A 22,459-nucleotide genomic window follows, 5' to 3' on the forward strand; every position below is an offset into this window, starting at 1 on the left:
CTGTTTGGTTAATCTATGGTCCAGAGTTCAAAGATCATTCCATTGTCTAACAAATTTTGTATACTGCTCACTGACAGGAACAGTTTTGGAATATTTTACAAATATGTGTCACTGTCTTAGTAAAGGGCTGGAACAGCTGGGTTTTTTTGAAAAGTTATCTATATTGTTTTCTAGGTAAGCCATTTCCACCATCTTTACACATTTCCCTACCTTTGCAATCAGACATTTATCTTAATTCAGGACATGTTTCTTCATGGTACAGCAAAAAATATGCAAATGCTGTCAAAATATGACAGTATATCTCTCATCTCCTTACTAACTCTTCCATTAGAAGGTAGCAGGTAGCCCTTAGATAAGGTTAGGAGTCCACAAATTCTGATTAAATGTAAAGGCAGATTTAGGTAAGGCATCTGAGTCTAAAGACACTATCAGCTGCCACAAGCAGCACTACCAAACAGCCCTAAAACATGAAGGCGGGAAGGAAATGATGACTGTAATCTCTCATGGCTGTCCACAAAAGCCCTATATTCCCATATCTGTCTCATGAGCTGTAGGTATAGGCAAGTGCCACAGGTTGCAATAGCAATAAACATGCAGGTCTGCTGCACCTCTCTGCTTCCTCTACAGTTAGTTATTTTAAAGGTACATTGATTCAAGTGCGCATTTTGCCTCTTGTAAGCTCAGTACAAATTCTCCCTTTTCTCCCTCCCATTGGACAACTTCATCACATTTATAAAGTGCCAGTACTCCTGGCATTCAGCAACTTAGTTCACACCTTCCAACTATCTGGTGGCTTTTTAAGGACCTTTATCAGGTAACTTAGAGCTACTATTTCGTAACGTATCTGATTCCCCTATACCATCTGAATAGCAAATGTTGTATTCTCATATAAGACATTGTGTTTCCTTGACCTTCTTTTCCTTGACTAACTCGCAAACTGAATTTATCCATAAGAACCAGCACACACCTGCCACTGCTTCTTTCTCTAGATTTACTTCTATTTTTTAAATCCAACAATGCACTCCTACTCAAAGGGGGAATTCCCTACTGAAAGTGGATTCCCACTGGCACTTAGGAACTGGCAGGCATACTGCAAGTAGAGTAAATGCAGATCCCAGCTCTGAATATGCTAGTACATAAATATGTTAAGCATTATTTTAAAGTATCATGTCTTCATTAGCCTAATAGCCTGAAGATGCTAAGTGATGGGCCAAAATCACTTTTACTCAGACTATTTTTCCTGAAAGCATCAAGGAAGAGATGACATAAATGTAGCTCTTTCAAATCTCTGAGGACTGTCATGTTACCCTACCGGACCCTGAAGTCCGGTAACACAGCATCCATGACCACCTCTCGTCTCTGAATATCATACAGCAAAATCTTTGGGCACCATAATTCAGGTGTACATTTGCTACAAGCATCTAGGAAGGGATCTGAACATGCATCTCGGAATTATTCATAGGAAACAAACTTCTACTGATGCACTAAATAGGGCTCAGCAGACATTACCTCAGCTCCTGTGCCTAGATATCACTGGACACTCTTCCTGCCCAGCTCTGCTGTGATCATACAGTGTTTCCCCCCTTTGTCTGCTCTTGGTAACCACTGCTATTCACACAAGTGGAACACGAGAAGTAAGCAGGCAGCTTGATGAGTTAACAGCAAAGTTTTCCCCCTTTCCAACTCAATCATACTCTTAGTCCTATAGCCATGGGAGCAGACACTTCCAATAAATTAACTCTTTGTGGGTCCTTCTGTTTCTGAAGCAGCTTTATCCTATCTGACTTGGTGGTGTTAAATCACAGGTTGCTGTAACCTCTCAGCTTGGTTCAATGGATTTACCTAAATTCCAGTTATTGGGAACTGTCTGTGCCAGTACTCCATAATCTCACTTCCTTTCTCCCTAATGTTACTGTAATTCAAATTACTATCTAAATGTTCACCTACCAGTGATGAATAAATCATTAGCCTTCCAATCACCAGATCACATTTTTTTAGGGTGTAGGGATGTATGTAATTCAAAAAATTGTTACGAACCTTCCAAGTCTAAACTTAAGTTTTTGAGGAAATTATCCTATTTGTTGCAACTTCAGTAGCCATCAGTCTCTTATTGTTTTGCACACACCAGGTTTTTCTCTGTAAAGATAAGATTATACAAGCTGAATGCTTCTGAAGAATCTATACTCTTTCCAAAGTTAAAAAGTTCTATTCATTTATCTATAAGCCTTTTTGTCTTTTGGACCCATTAAATGCCCAACCCATTAAATGTTAGATGGAGATTTGAAGTGTAAATTCGAGTCTTCCTCAGCAGTAAAATAGGAATCAGTCTTGTAAGCACCCAGAATTGAAATGACACACACAATATAGTGTGCTGCAGTGTAGTTGAAATGACACACACACTATAGTGTTTGCTGCAGTGTAGTTCCCTGCTACGATCCACCCTGAGTGCTGAGAGGGTCAGAACTGCCCTCCTTGCACTAAACCTCCACGTAGCAGGGGATGGTCACTTGGACCCTGTTGAGCTCACACGTGAACTTTAGACCGAACACTGTACATGAGCTGGCTGACGAGCTACGCCCTGGGTAACCTCCCAGTGGTTAAAGCTTTATCTTAACATAGTTCTGTAATCTCTTCCTTTGGAGAATGGCTATACTCCCTCTCTCTGTTTTCTTTGACTCAGTTTGTTTCTATGGCTGAAACACTAATCCAAATTGCAAATGTTACACTCATTCCATCATGTGCTAGCAAAATATTAGAGATATGCACAGTTTTACTGAGCCATCTCGTTTCCAGTTTCTCAAGTTCCCCTTGAAGCTTCTGGCACTGCTGGTTTGTGAAGTGCTGTCTCTGCGTCTCGTGAATTTGAAGGTCAGCCCTTTGGGATGCAGCACCACCTAGTGAGGCAAACTAGCTCAGAACTTCATAGGGACTTGAAACGGATGCCACTAGCAGTACTCAGGGTGGCACAAGCTGCCTTTGACAAGAGGCCAGTGTTTATTGGTCATCTGGAATCCATCACGGGGAGCTCTTTGGTTAGCATAAAGCACAGGCAAAATCTTTAAATGTATCAGTAATTGCTCTTCGTGCCAGGTTCTCATATTTCATTTGTCCTGTAAAATTTGTTTTTGTACCCAATGATTTCTAAATCCCTGAATCAACACCTTTTTGCCGTGTCTTCGTTTTCTACTATCTCCACAGAAATTGGAGGAATCCACTTCCTCTTGCATTCAGCCTAAATTGCTCCCACCTAAATGCATAGACATCGTCACTGGAATTAACTACATGCATACGAATTGCCTGTAATGATTCCTGCTAACATCTTCCCATAGTTGCAAAATACTTGTTGCGCAGGGATCCACACAATTCCCAGCAGGTGGGATACAATACAAAATCAGTGTGTAAAATGAGTCAGACACGTTAGTCATAAATTAATTAAAATTTCTGCATCTTACCCATAATATGTAGTAGATGATTCCCATATTGTTTATTTGGCCTCGGTAATACAGTATTTTCTGATTCCAATCATTCAGCATGCTGATGCTCCATTTTTGCAGTTGTTCGAAGTTCCAGTTCCTCTACTGTCATCTATGAATTCCTAGGATGATTTTTTCCAGTACTGCTTTGCCTTATCCTTCTCTATTGATCGTTTTCCATTCAGTGTCAAGAAACTGCCTCCAGCTGGCCCTGGCTACCATTGCTCACTTACATTTCTAGGCATTCACTTTCATGTGTTCAATTAAGCTGTCCCTTGTGCTCATCACGATGATGGGCACGACAACGGAGCCGGTTTCCTTCACATCCCTCCCAAACCTCTTTACCATATGTGTCTGTAATGAACTTCAAAACACATAGGTTGCTATGGCCACCTCCTAGATCATTAATATGGCTGTTTTTTCCTAGTTTGCCACCTTTTTTTTTTTTTTAATAGACAAATATAACCATTAAGAGGGTAAGCACGCTGTCACCTTTTTTCCATAGCCATGCAGCAGGCAGACTCCGTGTCACAATCACTAAGTTCGAAGTGACATCCCCGGTGAAATACGCTGTTGTGACTCTTGAGGAAGGTTCTGTTCAGGGGTAAGAGCTGGACTCGCTGATCCCTGCGGGTCCCTTCCAGCTCAGCGTATTTTGTGATTCTGTCCCTCCCGGCCTGCCCGGAGTGGCTCCTCGGGGCCGCTGCCCGCGGCCGTTGCCCGGCGACGGCTGCGCGTCCCCGCCGTGGCCGGGCCGAGCCATGGCGGGCCCCGCCGCGCTGCCGCTCCGCGCCGCCGCTTCCTTGGGGGCCGCGCCGCGGGGCAACCTGGCGGTGGAGAGCTTCGAGGCCGAGCTGCGGAGCGCCCTGGGCCTCCTGCGGCGGCTGGGAGGCGCGGGGCCGGGGGAGGCCAAGCCGCCGCAGCACGAGCTGCACCGCCGCGGGTAGGGCTGCGCCGCCGCCCCTTGTCCCCGAGTCGCCGACCGCTCCGGGAGCCGCTTGCCGTTCCCCCTTCCCCTGCCTCAAACCCCGTTCCTCGGCTGCACTCCTCTTCTTTTGCTCTGTTGCTCCAGCCCCGTCCCCTCGGCCGCCCCACGGGGCTTTCCGCGCCGCCTCCCCGCGGCTCTCGAGCTGCTCTTCCCAGTCCCCCCTCGCCCTTTCCCTCTTGCCCGGCTCCCCCCTGACGCCGCTTTCCACGGGGCTGGGCAGCCCCTTCCCTCATACTCCTCCTGGACTGGAAGCTAGCCAGGAGTTTGGTCACCCGGTCAGCTTTTCCAGCACTGTGCCAAAGAACTGGTAACCCCTTTCCTCTTTTTATTTCTTTCTTTTCTCTTTTCTTTTCGTTATAATTAAAACCCCTTCAAAATCTGAAGACAGCCCTTTTTTTTTTTTTTTTCCAAACTTCCTAGAAGTCTATACTTTAGGGGAAAAGCACAAGGTGTTGTGGAAGTTGGCAGCCACCACTGTTGGCTCTATCAGAGCTGCCTGAGCTTTCTGGTAGGAAAATCCCTTCACAGTGCTGGAGCAACTGGCAGAGCACCAGTGTGTGCGGCTGCGTGCGAGGGTGAACATTGCGGGCACGTACATGCCTTTAAAGGATGCGCTTGCAGTAGGGCTACACGAGGATAACACCACACAGCTCTCTTTGTGCATATGTCTCTGTCTGCGTTGGTATATTTTTATACACATAAGTGCGGGCAGAGCATATGGCGAGTATAATAGTGCATATTTGTTTGCCTGCATACATGCATATCTGTGGGTATGCATAAATCTAGATTTTGCACTGCAGTTAAGATAGAGCAACTGGAATGGGTGTATGATTCATAGTGCATGCATATGTCTTTTACAGACTGTGCATTTCTCATGTAGCATTTAGGTACGTTGTGATATAAGAGCTCAACTGGTTCTTGTAAGGTAAATAGTTAATTTTCTATTGTTCTCCGAACAGTGTTCTATCCTAAATTTACAAGTCGTTAACACAAAACCCTCAAATTTCCCAGGATATCAAAAGTTCCTTCAAAAACGGCACAGGAATTAGGTTGCAGGGTGGTTACCTTGTCACTTAGGTGCGGCTTCTACACTTGCATATTTCACTGAGTAGTTTTCCTGGATGTAGTCGACAAATGACCCTTCTCTAAAGGAGCTGTTTGCATTTTCAGAAGGTACTCAGGTTGTGCAGCCTGGCCTTTGTCTGAACTGGAGATCTTAATTGCTTCAGCAGCTGATTTCAGTATTTTGCAACTTTGAAGGCTTTCTGTAGTTTCAGGTTTTTTGTGTGTGTGTTGTTTGTTTGTTTTGGTTTTTTTTAAGCTGATCTGTATTATTATTATTTTAAAAGTTATCCTCTCTAGGCCTCCTTCACTGCTTCAGCATTTTTGGTTGGGAGGTGGGCATGCTGAATCTTCCACTTTGCAATGGATTGCCAAATTACCAGTTTTTGTAAACAGGGTCTCCAAGCCTTTCTTTACCCTCTCAAATATTTTGATCTAAATAGGTTCTGTGTTATTCAAACTCGTATTTTGTGAATGTGACCCGTGACTGTGCATAACTCAGTTGGCATGAGAGCATTTTCACATCTGAAGAAATCTATGGTAATGCTACCAACATCTTGATCCCAGAAGACAATAGTGGTGCTGATCCCTACCAAAATTTCTGGGCACTGAGAATGTTGTGTGTCATGAGGCTCCCCGTAGCTCTGCATCCTCAGGTGTTCTTCACTGGTATAGGGACAGTACAGAGGTAGAACCCTGGAATTCTGGTTATTGGCATACGTTCAGGCAGCCAGCAAAGTCATGACTATTTATTTGCTATTGTGAAATTTCAGGGTTGTTTCTCCCCAGCCTTTCATTGTTTGATAACTCAAAGTTGGAGCATGTGCTGCTTGCAGAACCAGCCTTACTCTTGTTGTTCCTAAAAACTTCTGAAGGTAATGGCTATTGCAGATGCTTTCCTAAATGCTCTAAAGACTTCTTGCTGCGTTATTTGTCAATCTACCTTTCCTGGTCTGGGTTTAGATCAAAGTGTTCTTGTTATTCAAGGAGCAAGAAAACCAGCTTCCACATGGCAAGTATGTTCAGTTTAGAAAAATAAAATTATCAGCTTCATTCCTCCAATGCTTTCAACCCTTGATAGGTCAAGAGTAAGGCCATAATTTAGGCACTTGCAATGTTCTAATGTAAAACAAAAATTACCGAGGACCTGCTCTGGAATCACAAATCTTTTCAACCCGAAGTAGCAATCAAAAGTAATTTTTCCTCAACTAAACAAGAAGTTATTTTACCCCATTTCTCATGGCAACAGGGCCACCAAGACATTGCCTTGAACTATGGATTTTATCTCATGTTGTATGGCTTAGCCAACCTTATTTAATACATCTTTTGATCAGTATCAGAAAATCCTTTACTACTTGTAGTAAAGATTGTAGCCATGAGAGCCTTAACTTGTGCACACTATTTAAGGGTGAACCATAGGGAAATTTTTTCTGTTGTTCATAGAATGATTGGGAATAAAGAAATTTCATGTCTGAGCTCCCACAGGTCAGTGTTTTTTTAAGAATTCACTTGCTTAACTTGTTACTCGGGCCGGTTTAAAGGAAAGCCTGATGATCTGTTTGGGAAGTGTGTCACTCCCATTCTTTGTCTGTTTCAAAGAAACATTGTGTCATGAACTCACTTGTAGTGAACCAGTTTACCTAATTTTCCAATTGAAGTTGAAAGTCTGGTCAGGTTTGTCACTACTTTGCCAAAGTAGTTTCTTACAGTTTTGTTACTCGTTTATTACATCTAAGAATCTCATATGTTAATATGAACATTTGAAACAAAAAATGAAGATTACCTTCACTAGGGACTTTCCAGCTGATGGGTCTTAAAGAAATGTGTCAGTCTCACCTTTCCAGAGCTTTATCCACAGTCATTCTTACTATCCTTTTTCCCACTTCTTCCCATCCCCCCTCTTCAACCCCATAATATGCATCAAATCTCTCTTTTCCTAAGCTTGTTCCTTTGGCAGTTCAAGGGAACTCTGCTCAGATGCTTGACTAATTAACCTCTTTGCAGATACTAACTGGTGTGGAATAATTCTCTCATTAGGAGAAGCCTGTTAAATGTTATGGGTGGACCAGGAGGGAATCAGTCCCATTTGGAAGGTGCCCTTCATTAGATTGGGCTATGGTTTCCTTCAAAATAATTCACCTTAAAAATGCCTTAAAACATTTTATTCAGATTGTTGCTTTTGGCCTAGTTTGTGCTGTGACTGCATTTTTCCTTCAGGATACACCTCTAGAATGTCCTACTTATTTCTCTACTGCTTACTTTCAAGAACTGAGAATTGTGCTGAGCTGATACTTTTAGAGGGAAAAAAAGGATTATGATTGTTGCAATTCTTTGTTGTAAAGATCATTTTGACAAGTTTCTTATAAAGCCATCTGTTTCACCTTGAAATGTGAAGGTGGTTTGCAGCTTTCTGTGTGGAAAAGGTGTTATTTACTGTGCTTTTTTTTTATTGGGAGTGTTCTTACAAGCTGAAATGAAGAGCTGTATGAGACGCCATGAGAATGGATTCCAAGTTCCTGAGTGTTAGAAAACAGTTTCGGAAAGTGTCTTGCATTCTAGTCTATCATACCTGTTTTAAGAGATTGTAAAGTTCCAGCCACCTCACACCAGTAAGCATAAGGTTTACACATGACAATTCAGCTAGATGGGTCTTTTCAAATGTTAATTTCTTTCTTCAGTTTTTTTTTTTTTTTAATCTCATAAATTACTGTATATGAATAATTGAGCAGTTGTGGTTTCTCAAGGCAGTCTTTGCTGAGGTTTCTGTACAAGTGATTTGTTAAGGGTGGTCCAGGGGAAAATTCACTGCACTGTCACTGCGGAGACCCGGGTTCGATTCCCGGTCGGGGCCCCTCCCCGGGTAGATGGAGCTCGTTAGCCCATAAGGCAATCCATCTACGTCCTGAGGACCTCGCTGCCACCGTCCAAGCGTGCTTGGCCCCGGCAGATGAACCTCAGGATTAAAGGGTGGGCTCAGTTCTGCGCACACTGTGTCTCACCTAAAAAATCCAATGCGCAGGCTGGAAGGTGGAAAGACCTTCCCTGGTTCTTCGTTCGCGAAGAGACTGGCCATTATTTTTTAAATGTAAGAGATGCCTGGCATTGTGAACACTGTCAATACTGTTAATGATTTGGTAATGGGATTCTCTTCCAGAAAAAGTCTTAGTGCTTATGGACAGTCTGTCTGACCAGTTATTGTTTTCCTGTTTGAATGTAGCTTTCTTAAAGAAGTGTAGTGTGGGGATGTTGTACACATGAGGGCACTGGGCCATGGAGCCACAGTCAGTAGGCACTGTAGTACTGGCATGATGTAGTCAGTGCTTTTGCAGTGGAGGCAAAATGCTTAGAGTTAGTTACCATTGATGGGAGGCTTGCTGGTTCAGCAAAATGAGAAATTTGTTACACAAAGACATCTTTGATGGCAGCTGTGGCTACAATACCAGAGGCAACAGAAGAGCATCACCACTATTGCCATAAAATCCTGTATATTTTAACAAGTGTGTCATTTGGTTCTCTCTGAATCCTACCCCTTACAGTTCAAAATTCCTGAGCACTTCTTTCATGATTCATGGTGTAGCTCATGGTATGAGCTTTATATACCATAGTTCTATGTAGTCTATAGAGTATATATATATATATATATATATATTCTATACACTCTGTAGCTCAGTTTATTTCATAGCTACCAGTTCCCAAGGTTGCAGCTACTTTACATACACTGTTACTTTGGGATCTATTTTCCTGCTCACAACATCTGTATTTCCAGTCCATTAATTGCTGTGAGCTGTAATTCATTGAGTTTAAAATATCAAATTGTTTCTTCAAACAGAACCTCTCAAATACTAGCTGAAAGGTGGGACAGATTTTCCACTTGTGACCACGTTTGACCAATGCAAGGGGATTAATATTAAGATGTTTTAATAAGAATTTACACGGGAGAAAATTCATCCTATTTAAAATGTGTGATAGAAACTGGTGACAGAAATGAGACCCAGAAATGTCCTTGTCTGCCTGTTAAATCCAGCTTTAATGATCACTTGTTTTGAAATATGTAGAAGTTCAAATAGATTTGGAAGAAAGGAGTTTTCACCATTTCAAGTTTCTGATTTGTTTATTTGTTATGACAGGTCTGCTGCCAGTTTAATCTGAAACCTTTTCTCCTGTATCTTTTTTAGAGCAAATGCTTTGTTTAACATTTGGATCAAATATAAGTCAAAACTACCAGAGTGGTATTACAATGAAAGACTCGTGCAAGTTGGTGATTCCCTTGCTCAGATCAAAGTAAGTCATATGAAATTAGAAAAGTTTCAGTCACAGAGTTTGTTTCATTATGTTTCTGTGCTACTTTAATTTTTAATCATATTTTACTGGCAGCTATTTAGAAAGTAGCTAAGACTTTTACAAAATAATTCCAGTGAGAGTTGGTGATTTGTATCTCTTGCTTATTTTTGTGAAATTGCCCTGATATTTTGGTATGTTTTCTATATCTGTATTTTCTATGACCCAATGCCTTTTTTAACAACCCTACATTTTTCTTTAATATTTGTTTGATGTTTCAGCACACTAGAGGATAATATCTGATTGTGCCTTTAGATGCTGTTTAAGTACAAATTGGCAATGATAGAGCCTTTCCACTGACTCAAATCGGTGCTCAGTTAACCGAATGTGAACAAAAAGACAGGAGAGGAACAGAGCATAAGAACCAGAGTGCAATTACAGCTATATGTATTGGTGATACTCCTGCATCTTGAATTATTTGCACTTCTGATCTCATAAAAAAATTTAGATCACAACGGAAACAGGGAGCTAGATTGTTGAAGATTGAGAGTATTTGACAGGGGTTTCACTATGTGATAACTGTATTTTTATAGTCTTACTGAGTCATCTGTTACTAGCTACTGTTGGAGATGCAATACCAGGCTTGTAACTATTGATGTGACTCAGTAAGGCAAATATATTCTTATAAAGTATTTGTCCTTTGTGTTTTATGGGAAAAAAAAAATCCATCAAGGCCATACCATTTACTGCATCAGTGGTATTTGTGTCAGAAGATCATGTAATGAAATCTGGGGCATTCAAGTGGATTTTTAAACTTTTTTCCATGAAAATATTAGAAGATATTTATTTGGTCAATATACTTTCCTGGCTTAAAACTCTGGCTATTTAATTTGTCAGTGTTATGGAACAGTGAAGTACATATTTTGACTTTGTCCTTCAGTCTTTCAGACTTATTTCAGACACAGATTTTTGATATTCCTCTTCTAAATAGTCAATTTTCATAGGAAAATTATATTTTTTTGATAAAATTTATATATAATTTTATACGTATTCATATACATATAAATTTCTACATATAATATATATTATAAATAATTATATATATAATTTTTATGTATATAATTATATATATATAATTTATATATATATATATATAATTTTTATATATATAATTTATATATATATAAAGTCTGTAATTTATTAGTGGAATTCTTCCATGCTTTTGTAATGGTTTCTGTAACTTTTACTTATTTTTTTAACATAATGAGAATAAAAAATTACCTTAAACAAAGTTTGTATTTTTTTCACAAGAGGAATATTACATTTTAGTTCTCCCCTCCTCTCCTGCCACCATGGAATGATAAACTTAGCTGACATCGTGTTTAAATTGAAATAATTTTTAGGATTTGACTTCTGTGTTCGAAAAGCAGTTAAGTGCCAATTGTCACCTGTATTCACCCTTTTTTATTCTTTGCAGCATATGTCACTTAAGATTCCTTTTTTTGCCCCAGAAAAGAAGAGGGAACAATTGGAAATGTATCAAGATTGCTTGAGGGGCCATCTTTTTGAAGAACAAATCTAGTGAAGCTGTTCTTTCACTATTAATGTCCTTCACTTATGGAAAACAGCAATGATAAATGCTAGCTGTGCTGTTTGTGGAAAGTGTATATGAAGTTATGTTATGTAGTTTAGATATCATTGCATTTGTGGAGCCATTCTAATTGAAGGTTGTGGTGTAGGTTTAGAAAAATAGAAATGTAGAAATGCTTAAGGACGCTTGAATAACAGCAGTTGTTAATAGTCCCCTCATTGCCTAGGCAAGCACATTCATGTTTTCTTCATGTTCATAATTTCCTGAAGTTTTCTTAGCTTCTGGACCCTAGGAATTGCTTGGAACATTATATGAAGCTTTTAGTACTTGGGAACTGCTGCTCTTACAGTGTGCGCAGTAGGGTTATTTCAAACACATCAAACCCTGCTCTCTATACTTTACATTGGCTTCCCATAGCACCACTCAAATATTTGGTCCTTGGTATTCAAATGCTTGATAGCCTGGCCTATATTGCCTAGAAGTAATCTAGAGTTCTCACTAATGGTTTCTGCTTGGTGCCTAAAAGTAATCTAGAGTTCTGGGTAAAGACTTCTGCTTCCAACTTCAGTCCTCTAGTGTAATGTGTTTTTCTACAGTAGAAGTCAAGTTAGCGATGTTGTTGAAAAAACCGTTCTGCTGGCCAGACTAAAACTTTGAGATGAGGTGGTTTTTTTTTTGGAACTCCCATTTTTAAGTGTATTTCTTTGAGTTAATTTTAGAATCAAAATCTCTTTTCCATTTTATCCGTATTTTTCCTGAGGGGCAAAAATGAAAGAAACAACATGAGATAGATATGCATATTTTAAATGTATTACAGGAAAGGTGTAACACCAAGTTCTGTGACAGGTGGTGTAAAGCCCATTCCATAAGTACCTCTCTTGACTCATAGTTGAAAATGACTGTTGATTATTTTTGATCTGCTTTTACATTATATAATAATTAATGATGTGTAGTCTTTAAAAAGTAATTATTGCATATGAGTAGTCAGTGGGTAATCACCAACTTACCTGTCTGTCCTGCTGCCATTTTTTTTAATGCCTTCTTACTTTAGATTCTTCCTATTATACATCTGCTATGTATTTTTTAGGATACACCTACATTCATGATATCTGGAAATTACTTAGTCCATTAGTCATCATACTGATCAGTACTGACTCATTTTTTTCCCCACTTCCCTCTCTGCCTGTGTCTGCCTGCTATCTCTGGTCATACACCCATATTTTGAACTGTTTAGGAGAGAAATTACCTTTTTGTTATGTATCAGTAACTACCTTAATGGTATTCTGATCCACGGCTTTGGATTCTAAGTGTTATCACAGCCTGAATCTATGTGTTAAGTCACGCAAGTGACCGACTGCCCATTGCTGTCCATGGAAGGTCAAAGCCTCGGTGTATGGCTGCTGCTGTCACACAGCAAAGTGGATAGTAGGGCCATGTGAGTTAGGCTCCTGAGATGATTAAAAATTCAAGGTAAGTGTTACTATGGTGGTAGGAAAAAAAGTGAGTACAAAGAAATACGTAAGGACTTTGTGTGATTAAACATGAAAGGATCGTTTTTACAAATAGGAATTAGTTACTTTTTCCTTGAGCATTTATTTAGAGTGTGTGATAGAATTAGTGAAGTTGGTGATAGAATTAGTGAAGTTGGTAGAGAAACCTCTATATAATCTTTGCTGCGGAAGAGATGGTAGTGATTCAGTAAATGGGACTTCCACATCTGAGTCAGATCTGAAGCATAGTTTCAGCATGATGTTAGTGGTTCAACATGCTGCTGGGAAGCTCTATTTTGAATGAAATATAAAGCTCAACATCTGTTTGTTAACAGTTCTTAAAGACCCAGTGGCTGATTTCTCGGATATATGTAAATTCCAATTGTCACTTGTTTCATTCTTTTTTAGTGCATCTTAATCTTCCTCTGTGCTTTTATAAAAAAAAAAAAAGGGCTTTGACAACAGAGAAACAAGGAGAGAAGTGATGATGTCTGTATTGTTTATAAAGTTCTACATTATTAAATACTTTTCTCAGAATCGTATTGTCATTGTCATTATTGCTGCAAAGCTGCAGAACATTTGAGGAACCCTTTGAGTTATTTATCTTTATCCCGGGATCCTTGTTCTGTGATAGCTCATATCTATGAATAAAATAAACAGAAACTCACAAAAGCTTGCAAACCATTCTTTTAAGTATTTCAACCTTTCATATGCTGAGTGCTCACACTGCATTGTTGAATAATTATATAAAACTGTAATGTTTTTCTCCCAGTTGCTCTTTCACATTGATACTTTTTTACATGAGGATACTAAAAAATAATATGTTTTGTAGAAATAGAAACATAATATACACACTATGAAAAGAACATGTTATTCATTTTTCAGGAATATAAGTTGGCACTTCTCCACTGCTATGAAAGATACCTTCAGCAATTTGTTTCTGTGAACCTTGATGATATCATGGATGATGTGCATCAATTTAAATCCACCTTTTTTCCAAATGGTTTCAGAGACAAAAATGCTGCACTTACGGTAGGTTGTGGGTTTTTTTTCATTTTCTTGGTCAAAGACATTAAGATATTCCAAGTAAGTAGCTTACTTTATCCTCCCCAAATGTGTTCATATTAATTATATATTAACATTAACTAATCTTTATTAATTTGTTGCTATAAATTGTATTGAGATTTAATGATCATGTGCATGATATGAACATCTGGAGTTGGGGTATATTTTTAAGAGGATATAAGTGCTTAATGCTTTTGTGGCATAAGCCAACCACTATCAACTTAATGTTGATATGGTAATGTTGATAATGTTTCTCTGAACTGGTTATTCTGTAACTGTTTACAGCAGTTTTTTTCCCTGAAATAGTTGCTATTATTCACTGTCAGAATTAGGATATGAGCAAAATTTGATAAATGTACTGCAACTGTAGACATTTCTGTACTGTATGATCTAAGAACTAGGCAGAGTGTAAGACAATTAAAACATTGTCCTGTAATTTGTATTAATGCACAAAAATGCTACATGTAAAAAAGCTCATGACAGTAAACAAAGCAGCATTGCATTACTCCCTGTAGCTTATTTGCTTGCTATGAACAAAAAATGCAGAATGCTGGATAGTTTTGTAAGTGCTTTAAGATCTGGGAAGCTGAGTGACCTCAAGAGTGTGTTGGAACCCTTTTTTGTTATTTGCTGATTGAGGTAGCGACTTGCAGTGTATCTTTTGTTATCCATGGAAGAAAGTGTGTCAGTAGATATAGGGAGAATGCTAAAAATGTGTTAGATTTTACCATAAGCAGTTCTTTGCTGAGAAGGTCTATCTTCATAAGTGGTGGATATTTTGAATTAACTAATGAAAGTTACTCTGTGATCAACAACAATGAACAGAAATAGTAAGCATCTCCTGTGTATTGAACTAATCAAATTCATATTCCTCTAGTCAGAGTTAGAGTGCAAATAGGTGTTTAGAAAAGAGAAAAAAGCAGACAGTTTGCTTAAAAGCTAGAAGCAGATGCCATGATAGAAGAGATACTCTGTTCGTATAATTTTTTTGGTTTTCCAAATGTGGTTCAGCTTCCTAGAAAGAATATGATCAAAGACTACGTTAACCAACTTTTTAAAAGTGTTTTGTAAATACATTCGAAGTTGCTTTCTTCTGTTTTCTATGTCTGCCCTGACCTTGAAACAACACTAGTGCCAAATGTTATCATAGTCTATACTAAAATACCTGTTCTATAACTTTAGAGACTGAGATAACTATAAATTTTCAGATATGGAACCTAATTTGACAATAGTCCCTACAATTGGAAATGGAAAATGATAATGTGTCAAATTGCATCTAAAGGCTTTAGAAGCAATATTTTTTTTTGGCCAGGTTTCTGCAGCTAGCTTTTGGGATTTTTTAATATAACACTAAGAAAATCATTAAAAGGGAGTTTCAGGGCTCAAAACTTTCAGCTTCAGATAATTAACTGAAAAAAAAATCATATATTATCAGGTTAGTAGTCTTCTGAGAGGTTGATAGGTACTGACTATCTGTGTCTCAGCTTGTTTTCTCACATGTTGGTTTGTTCAGATGATGACATACTCCAGACAACACTGTGATCATGTCAGGTCAGGTATTACAAAGAAGACAAAAGTAACAGATGTGAGTGAGAAGTAAGATATTGGTGATACAGGTGGACAAGTCCAGAAAAGTTAAGACTTGCCTTAGTTTATGGAAGGCATGTACAGAGAAGCCAAGAGTTAAAGCCAGATTCTTTGAATAGCAGTTTAATGAGGAGGACAAAAAGAGAGCAGACTTCCATCGCTGGAAGGAACTACATGAGAAATATTAAAAGGACATATGCAGTTACATGATTGGACAGTTTTATAATGTCTCATGTGTTTAATGTTTGTTGTAAGACTCATAATTGTATTGTGTTAGTGTAGGTTTTTATTCAGGGTTCTGTTCCCCTCGTGGAATGCTGTGCTCCCATTGGTTAAGATCCCTCAGCTAGGATTGGACGGTTACAGCTGCAGCATGGGTGGGCTTAGCTGAGGTGATTCGTTTCCTATTGGTTGTTCATTATGGCATTTTCTCTGTACGGTTCCCTATTGGTTGTAGCCCTTGCCAATCCTTAAACTCCTCCCATGTTCTAGACCCTTCTCCCTCCTACCCTATATAAACCCCTGTTCGTCCCTCGCTTGGGGACGCCATTTCGGCTCGCTAGCTGGTCACGCGTCTTGGTGTCGCAGCCCCTCTTGTTTTACTCTGAGGTTTTGGCTGAGCACTCCAACAACAGCGGTGTCCATCTCCACTTCCTTACCGGGCTGCAGCAGTTTAATGCCTCTTTCTCCCTTCGCTCCTTCCAGCAGTCCTAGTGCACGGTGTGCATTTTCATCCCGTGACGCAGTGGAAACTGGTTCAGGCTAATGGTACAGTAACTCTAAAGCTTTAGCACTTTATCTGTATTCTAATGCTCATTTCAATGTCATGCTGATTTTTTTTCTGGTATGCTCAATCTTTTCCAGCTCACCATTTTGTTGTACTTTGCTGATGTGAACGGACATATTCTGGTATTTTAATTAATTTTATATATGTTTCTGTGTTTTAGTTCCATGCTTTGCAAGCAAGAAATGTTTGCATTTATCAGATGGTTTGCAGCAGTGACAGAAATCTCCAGAATCAAGAGTCCCTGCAGACTTGTTTCGATGTCTTGACCTCATTACGACTCACTATGCAAGTGGCTCTACCTCAGGAGAATTTGTGTTGGCTTATCTACAACGGTACGTTCCTTTGCTAAGCAAAGCTCTGGAGGGAAACTTTTGTACATATTCTTTAAGGTCAACCTAAGGGTCATGAATAAATCTCTAGTTAGTCTTCCAGTTAGTCTTCACTCACATTAGGGGGTTTTTTTTGGTGATGTTGTCCTAGGAGGTTTTTTTGTGTTTTGTTTGTTTGTTTTTTTCTAAAAGAAGGGACTTTAAGATGGAAGTTTCTACATAGTGTGCCTTTTCAGGTGAACTCTTGTAAAAGCAACAGCTTTTTCATCATAGCTGTTTACAGTGTACTAATAAAAAGAAATCCAACAACACAGTAAGGGCATTTTTTGAGTAGATCCTGATGAACAAAAAAACCCTTAGGATTTCTTTGTCAATAAATGTTTGTGTTTATGAGTTTGTTTTGGGTTTGGGTTTGTTTTTTTATGAAAAAGTGGAATATAGCTCCAAGAGTAGAAAATTATTGTCTGCCATTACATATTTGTATTTTTTAAAGTACATTGAAGGCTACAATTAGTAATAAAACTATTCTAAAAAATACCATATGAAATTTAAGAATTTTAATCTCCATATAAGACTTTAATGTGCTACTTGTAAATGCTTGAATTAGCAAAAAGTTGAAGAAAGAATGGAACTTCTGCAGGCTAGATAAAAAGAGAAGGGTGTATCAAAATTTTAATTTCAGGAACAACAACAGTATATTTTTGCTTTGAAATGCTATGTTATTTAGTCCAAAGTCAAAACACTGTTATGAATTTTTTGTATTATGGTCAATTGTTGCAATACAAATTGAGGAGATAATATGTTTTTAATTTCATTTTAAAAAATTTACTTTCTCTGAGCTATAATTGGTCAAAATTCTTATCCTTCTGTTTTGCTGGGACTGCCTTTGCCATCCCTACTTTTGAAGTGTGTGTTTTATTGTCTGTTTCCATGGGAGAAGAATCAAAATTAAAGTACACTCACCTGCCATTCTTACGTCCCGCTACTTGTGTGTGAGACAGGTATCTGTACCTATCCTAGCCAGGAACTCAGGCAGGAATTCAGATTTCCCCAAGTTCCTGAGCATTTTTCTGCAATTTCAAACAATAGATTTTGTGCCTCATTACACATTTGACTGACAAAAAGAAATCTTCCTACTGCTTGCTCCATTCGAGCTTACTGGCATAATAACACCCTTCTAGCTATGACAATTGACACTGTGATGCCTCCTGCTGCCACAGGTGGCCCTTTCTGAGCATTCATACAGACAGAAGAATAGGCTTTTTCTTTTTCCCAGAACTGCAGTGTCTTTTATACTTCTAGGGCTGATTTTTGAAAAGCAATTTGATGACATAGTTAAGTTAAGTAAATTTTTGACAGGTTTTTATTTGTAAGTCACTTTGATGGTCTTGAAAACTCTACTTGCTATCAATTTTCTTCATGTCAATTATCATACTTAATATCATGTAATAGTGGTGTTGTCTGCCAGGGCAGTGCCATGAAAGACTAAAAGAATCATGTAAGGTAAGGTCTGTGAGGGGAAGTAGTATTTTGTTTTAAAGACCTTGGCATTTGGGTATGAAAAGATTTTTCTCTCTATCAGTTACTTAATAAAAATTTGATAATTTTTTATCATTTAATTCTTTTATGCTACTACTTCATTATGTAGTTATTTTTGAAAGTATTATCACGAAAGAATTTAATGGCTTCATCATCTCTAAAAGTTTTTATAGAAAAATAATTAGTTTATTTTTCAATTTGTTTTTTAATGAAAAGTCAGTAGTTTCTTTCTCTCTGGAAATAACAACCTGGACAATAAAAAAAAGTTTCAGTTAGTTAACATAACAAAATTTTACGTCGGATGATGGAACTTACCTGGTTTTTAAATTTATTTTAATTTATTTTTGCAGGTACTATTTATATTTACACCATATGCAGACATTTGATGACGATAGGTCAGTCTGCTCAGGTATGGCAAAATATATTGAAAGGCTTGAAAAATTTACAAAAGTTTGGAAAATGCACCTGTATTTTGCATAACATCGTGCCCTGACTTCTCTATTTCATTGTCATTGCCAAGAGTACTGCTTGATCACAAGGAAATAAAATGGTTAGATTGCGAAGTGGCCAATTTCTAAGCCCTCATGCCTTCATGAGTCTGCTCCTTCCTCAGCTCTCGAATGGAGCCCAGAGTAATGTCTTGCTGGACATTGAGATGGCATATGTTAGGCAGTTTGAGAGGATTATGGGTGCTTGGTTTCGGACAACTATACCGTGCCCCAAGAACTGGTCTTTTGTTTCCTAAAATGTGGAAATGTACTGACACCTGGTGGCTGGGTTTTTTAGTTGAAAATAGTTGATGAAAAGTAACCTGGCCTTTCCCTCCTGCTTTTTTCTTCTTGACTCAATGTAATATTTGTTTGTCTTAGCTTTACTCTTTTCACCTAAAACTTGAACAGAATATGATTCAGCCTTAATACAGTATATTTTCTTATATGTTGGTTATAATCATCTTCATTGAGCAGGAAAGATTTTTTCTCTTTCAACATCTTTTGTTGAAGTCAGAAGTGATTAAGCACCTCCTTTAACATATTCAGGTTCCTACTATACAGGAAACAGATGAATTGATCACAGGTATTTCAGATTCTTTAAATTCAGACTAAAAGAAAATCTGTATATTGATTTAATTTAGGACCGTGGTTGTGCACATTTTATATATCTCAGGGAACAGGTGACCCAAAGAAAATAGTAAGGGGAAGATATTGTTCAATCAATTTAGTAGGACTAATTCTTAAAATGAGACTGCTGTTGATCTGAAAATGAGACTATGTTGCTCCACCCATTAAGAGCTGACAGTATAGTTCCATGGTTATAAATTAATCTTGTCATCAAACATTAATCTGTCCTCAAAGAAGACAGACTCCATTGCATCCCAAATAAGCTTGCTGATGTCGTTGAAAACGGATTGCTAGAGCTGCCAGAAGGGAGAGGGATAACTGTCGAGGTAAGAGCAGAGGAGAGAAAAAGGCAGGATCTCTGGTGGCAAGGCTATCTTGAACTGGAGTGGTTAAGGCAGTTTGGAGGCTAAAATATAATGATTGACCACAGTTTCAGATGGAAAAAAGCAACATTATGCAGGAGGAATGCTTGAAGTCAATAAAAATGTTAAAAATTAATACAATTTCTGTGATCCGCCCCCTCCCCCTTTAATTTGTCCTACCAGGTGAGGATAAGTCTTCGTATCTCTCCTTTAGTAGTAGGAAGTATATGTATGTAGGTTAAAATACATTCATTTTGAAACTGGATTTCTTCAATACAGGTTCTGGAGTACTTACTGTGGGCCAGTATATGCATGGAATCATCCATTCCACTCTTATCTGTACATTATTTGACATGGAGAGCCACCCTATATACTGCAGTTTCTCAGTGTTATTTTGATTGTCAAGCCAGCATTCATGGAGAGGTATCCTGATTTACCTTATGTAGCATTTCAGATGCAATCAAATGAGAAATATTTATTTAAATATTCCTGCTTATTATCAGACTGTATGCATTTAGAGTTCTGCCAGTATTCCAAATTTTAACTGCGAAGTGGAGATGTGTTTCCACATGTAAATGAGTATATCAACTCAAAGTTAAATGCAATAATACTTTGTAATACACTCACAGTCACAGACGTCTAGCATTAAGCAGTGGCCAGCTCTAAAATTAAATACCAACATGCAGAATATGAGCATAGAGTATCATTTCTTGTTTTTTAATTCTTTGGACAGGTATTTGCTCGCCGTGGTCTGATTAAAATTGATGAACTGAAGCAATTAGAAAATATCAGTTCTTCCCCAGAAAATTCAGAAACGCAAAAGATTTTTAAAGAGGCCACTCTAAAGGTATCATCTTGCAATTTATTATAAACAGAGTAGTTACAATCTCTGTGAACAGAAGATGTAACATAGTTATTTACTTGCTTTTTTTCTTTGTGTCAGATGTCAGTGATGATTTTCAAAAGAGCAGTATATGAATCCAGAAGAAAGTCAAAAAGCTTTCAACGTGACCCAAGAGTTAGCACAAAGGAAGCACCGAATGTAAGTCTAACGTTTTGTGTAAGCCTTCTCTTCATTTACTCTATGCATGTGATAAATATAATTCTTCTAAATACACACGGTGCTATACACAAGCAGAAAGTTCTACTTTTTCTGCTTCCTAGTTAGCAGAATTTATTAATAAAACTGAGAAGAAACTCAAAAGAGGGGAAGATGTAGTAACTACTATTTCAGAAAATTATGAGGAGAGATCTGCTTAGCTTTAAACTACATGGTCTTAATACTCTCACTCATAATTTCTATTGTATTATTTTTGAAGTAAAATGCCGTGCAGCGGGGCATCTGGTTGCTATGAAATTATTACCATTCTTAAGTACTGTGCCCTCTTAGCATAAGGCTTTGCTATGCCTTTGAAGTATGAAATTAATAACAGCAATATATTTTACAGTGTGTTATTTTCTGTTTTAAATGTGTATTTACTTTCTGATGGAGAAGTGTTTTGAAAGAAATTTTGCTCTATTGTAAGTCAGTTGAGATGTCACAAGGCTTAAATTATCTTTTCTTGCTCAGTTGTCGTGGCCTCGCACTATCACCGAACGGCTGCTGGTGGAAATGTTTGATGGTCCTGCAGCTCAGTTCCTTGCCATCCTGGAAGCACTCTCTGATAGTAGCAGGAATGTCTTGCACCCTCATCCACCTGTTCCTGATGAAATCGAAATTTGTGATGTCATTTCAGAGCTTTTTTGTGCAGGCCTAGAAATCCTCTCAGGTAACAGCTTAAAGAAGCAAAAAGGGTGTTGATGAGGAGCCTAGACCTCTGTTATATTGTATTTTTTTTCGTATTAAAAAAAAAAATTGCCTGAAGGCATATATTTCATTTGTAACAATAGCACCTGTAAACACAGGTAATCTTTCCTATCTTCATGAAATGGGAGATAAAAATCTGGGTTGATTCTGTCGTCCTTTATATTAGTTAAAATCTGCAGTAGTTTATGCATATGTTTTCTAAGTAAACTGGAGTTCACTTTCTTTGTAGCAGCCTTTACAGTGCTGTGCCTTGCATTTATAGCTAAAACAGTGTTCTTAACACACCAGTGTCTTTACTATTGCTGAGCAGTGGCTGCACAGCATCAAGGCTGTGTATCCAACCCTCCTGTACCCTAAGGCAGGCAGGTTGGGGGTAGGCAGGAGGCTGTCAGAGGACACAACTGGCATAGCCGACCTGTACCCACCTAGTGTCTGTTCCATGATAAAACATCGTGTTCAGCAGTAACACCCGTGGTTAAGGGAGAGGATGGGGACACTTCCCAAGAAACTGCTACACATCCTGAAGCCCTGCTTTCCGGAAGGTGACTGGATATCTGCCTGCCTATGGGAAATATTGAATAAATCCCCTTGTTTACACAGTTATAGCTTTCTTTTCTCATTAAACTGTATTTTATCCCAACCTGTGAGCTTTCCATCTTATTTTTTCCCCCTGTCCTGCTGTGGAGTGGGAGTGAGAGAACAGCTGGGTGCTAGAAGCCAGGCAAGGCCAAATACCATGGTGTTTGATGGTTTTTGCATTTGTTTGTTTGTTTGTTTTTAAAAATAACCCAAAGTTAGATTAAAAAACTCGAGAAAAAAACTGGACTAGATGATTCCTACCACACCTTTTTTGTTGGGCTCTGGGCTGAATATAACCATAGGTAAGAAATATGATGTCATTTTGTCAAGAATTTATAGAGATTAAATACCCTTTGGAATGATATTTTCTTTATATGATTACTGGCTAATTAGAATGTAACAAA

At 38.4% G+C, this 22,459-nt stretch overlaps 1 protein-coding gene across 1 annotated transcript in view; it reads left to right on the top strand.

The window, feature by feature from the left end:
- The first annotated feature begins 4,271 nt into the window (after window positions 1–4,271).
- CFAP54 (cilia and flagella associated protein 54) overlaps window positions 4,272–22,459 on the top strand; it is a 107,701-nt gene continuing 89,513 nt past the window's right edge. Inside the window, exons 1-9 of the mRNA XM_027887449.1 lie at window positions 4,272–4,416; window positions 9,699–9,804; window positions 13,768–13,914; window positions 16,482–16,653; window positions 18,540–18,598; window positions 19,949–20,092; window positions 20,403–20,516; window positions 20,613–20,711; window positions 21,240–21,444. Of these exons, the coding sequence (XP_027743250.1) occupies window positions 13,843–13,914; window positions 16,482–16,653; window positions 18,540–18,598; window positions 19,949–20,092; window positions 20,403–20,516; window positions 20,613–20,711; window positions 21,240–21,444 (865 nt within the window). The 5' untranslated portion in view covers window positions 4,272–4,416; window positions 9,699–9,804; window positions 13,768–13,842. The remainder of the gene's footprint in view (window positions 4,417–9,698; window positions 9,805–13,767; window positions 13,915–16,481; window positions 16,654–18,539; window positions 18,599–19,948; window positions 20,093–20,402; window positions 20,517–20,612; window positions 20,712–21,239; window positions 21,445–22,459) is intronic.

Source organism: Empidonax traillii, unplaced genomic scaffold (assembly GCF_003031625.1).
Source record: "Empidonax traillii isolate 1590-97213 ecotype Southwest subspecies unplaced genomic scaffold, ASM303162v1 scaffold210:size766637, whole genome shotgun sequence".
Lineage (NCBI taxonomy): Eukaryota > Metazoa > Chordata > Aves > Passeriformes > Tyrannidae > Empidonax > Empidonax traillii.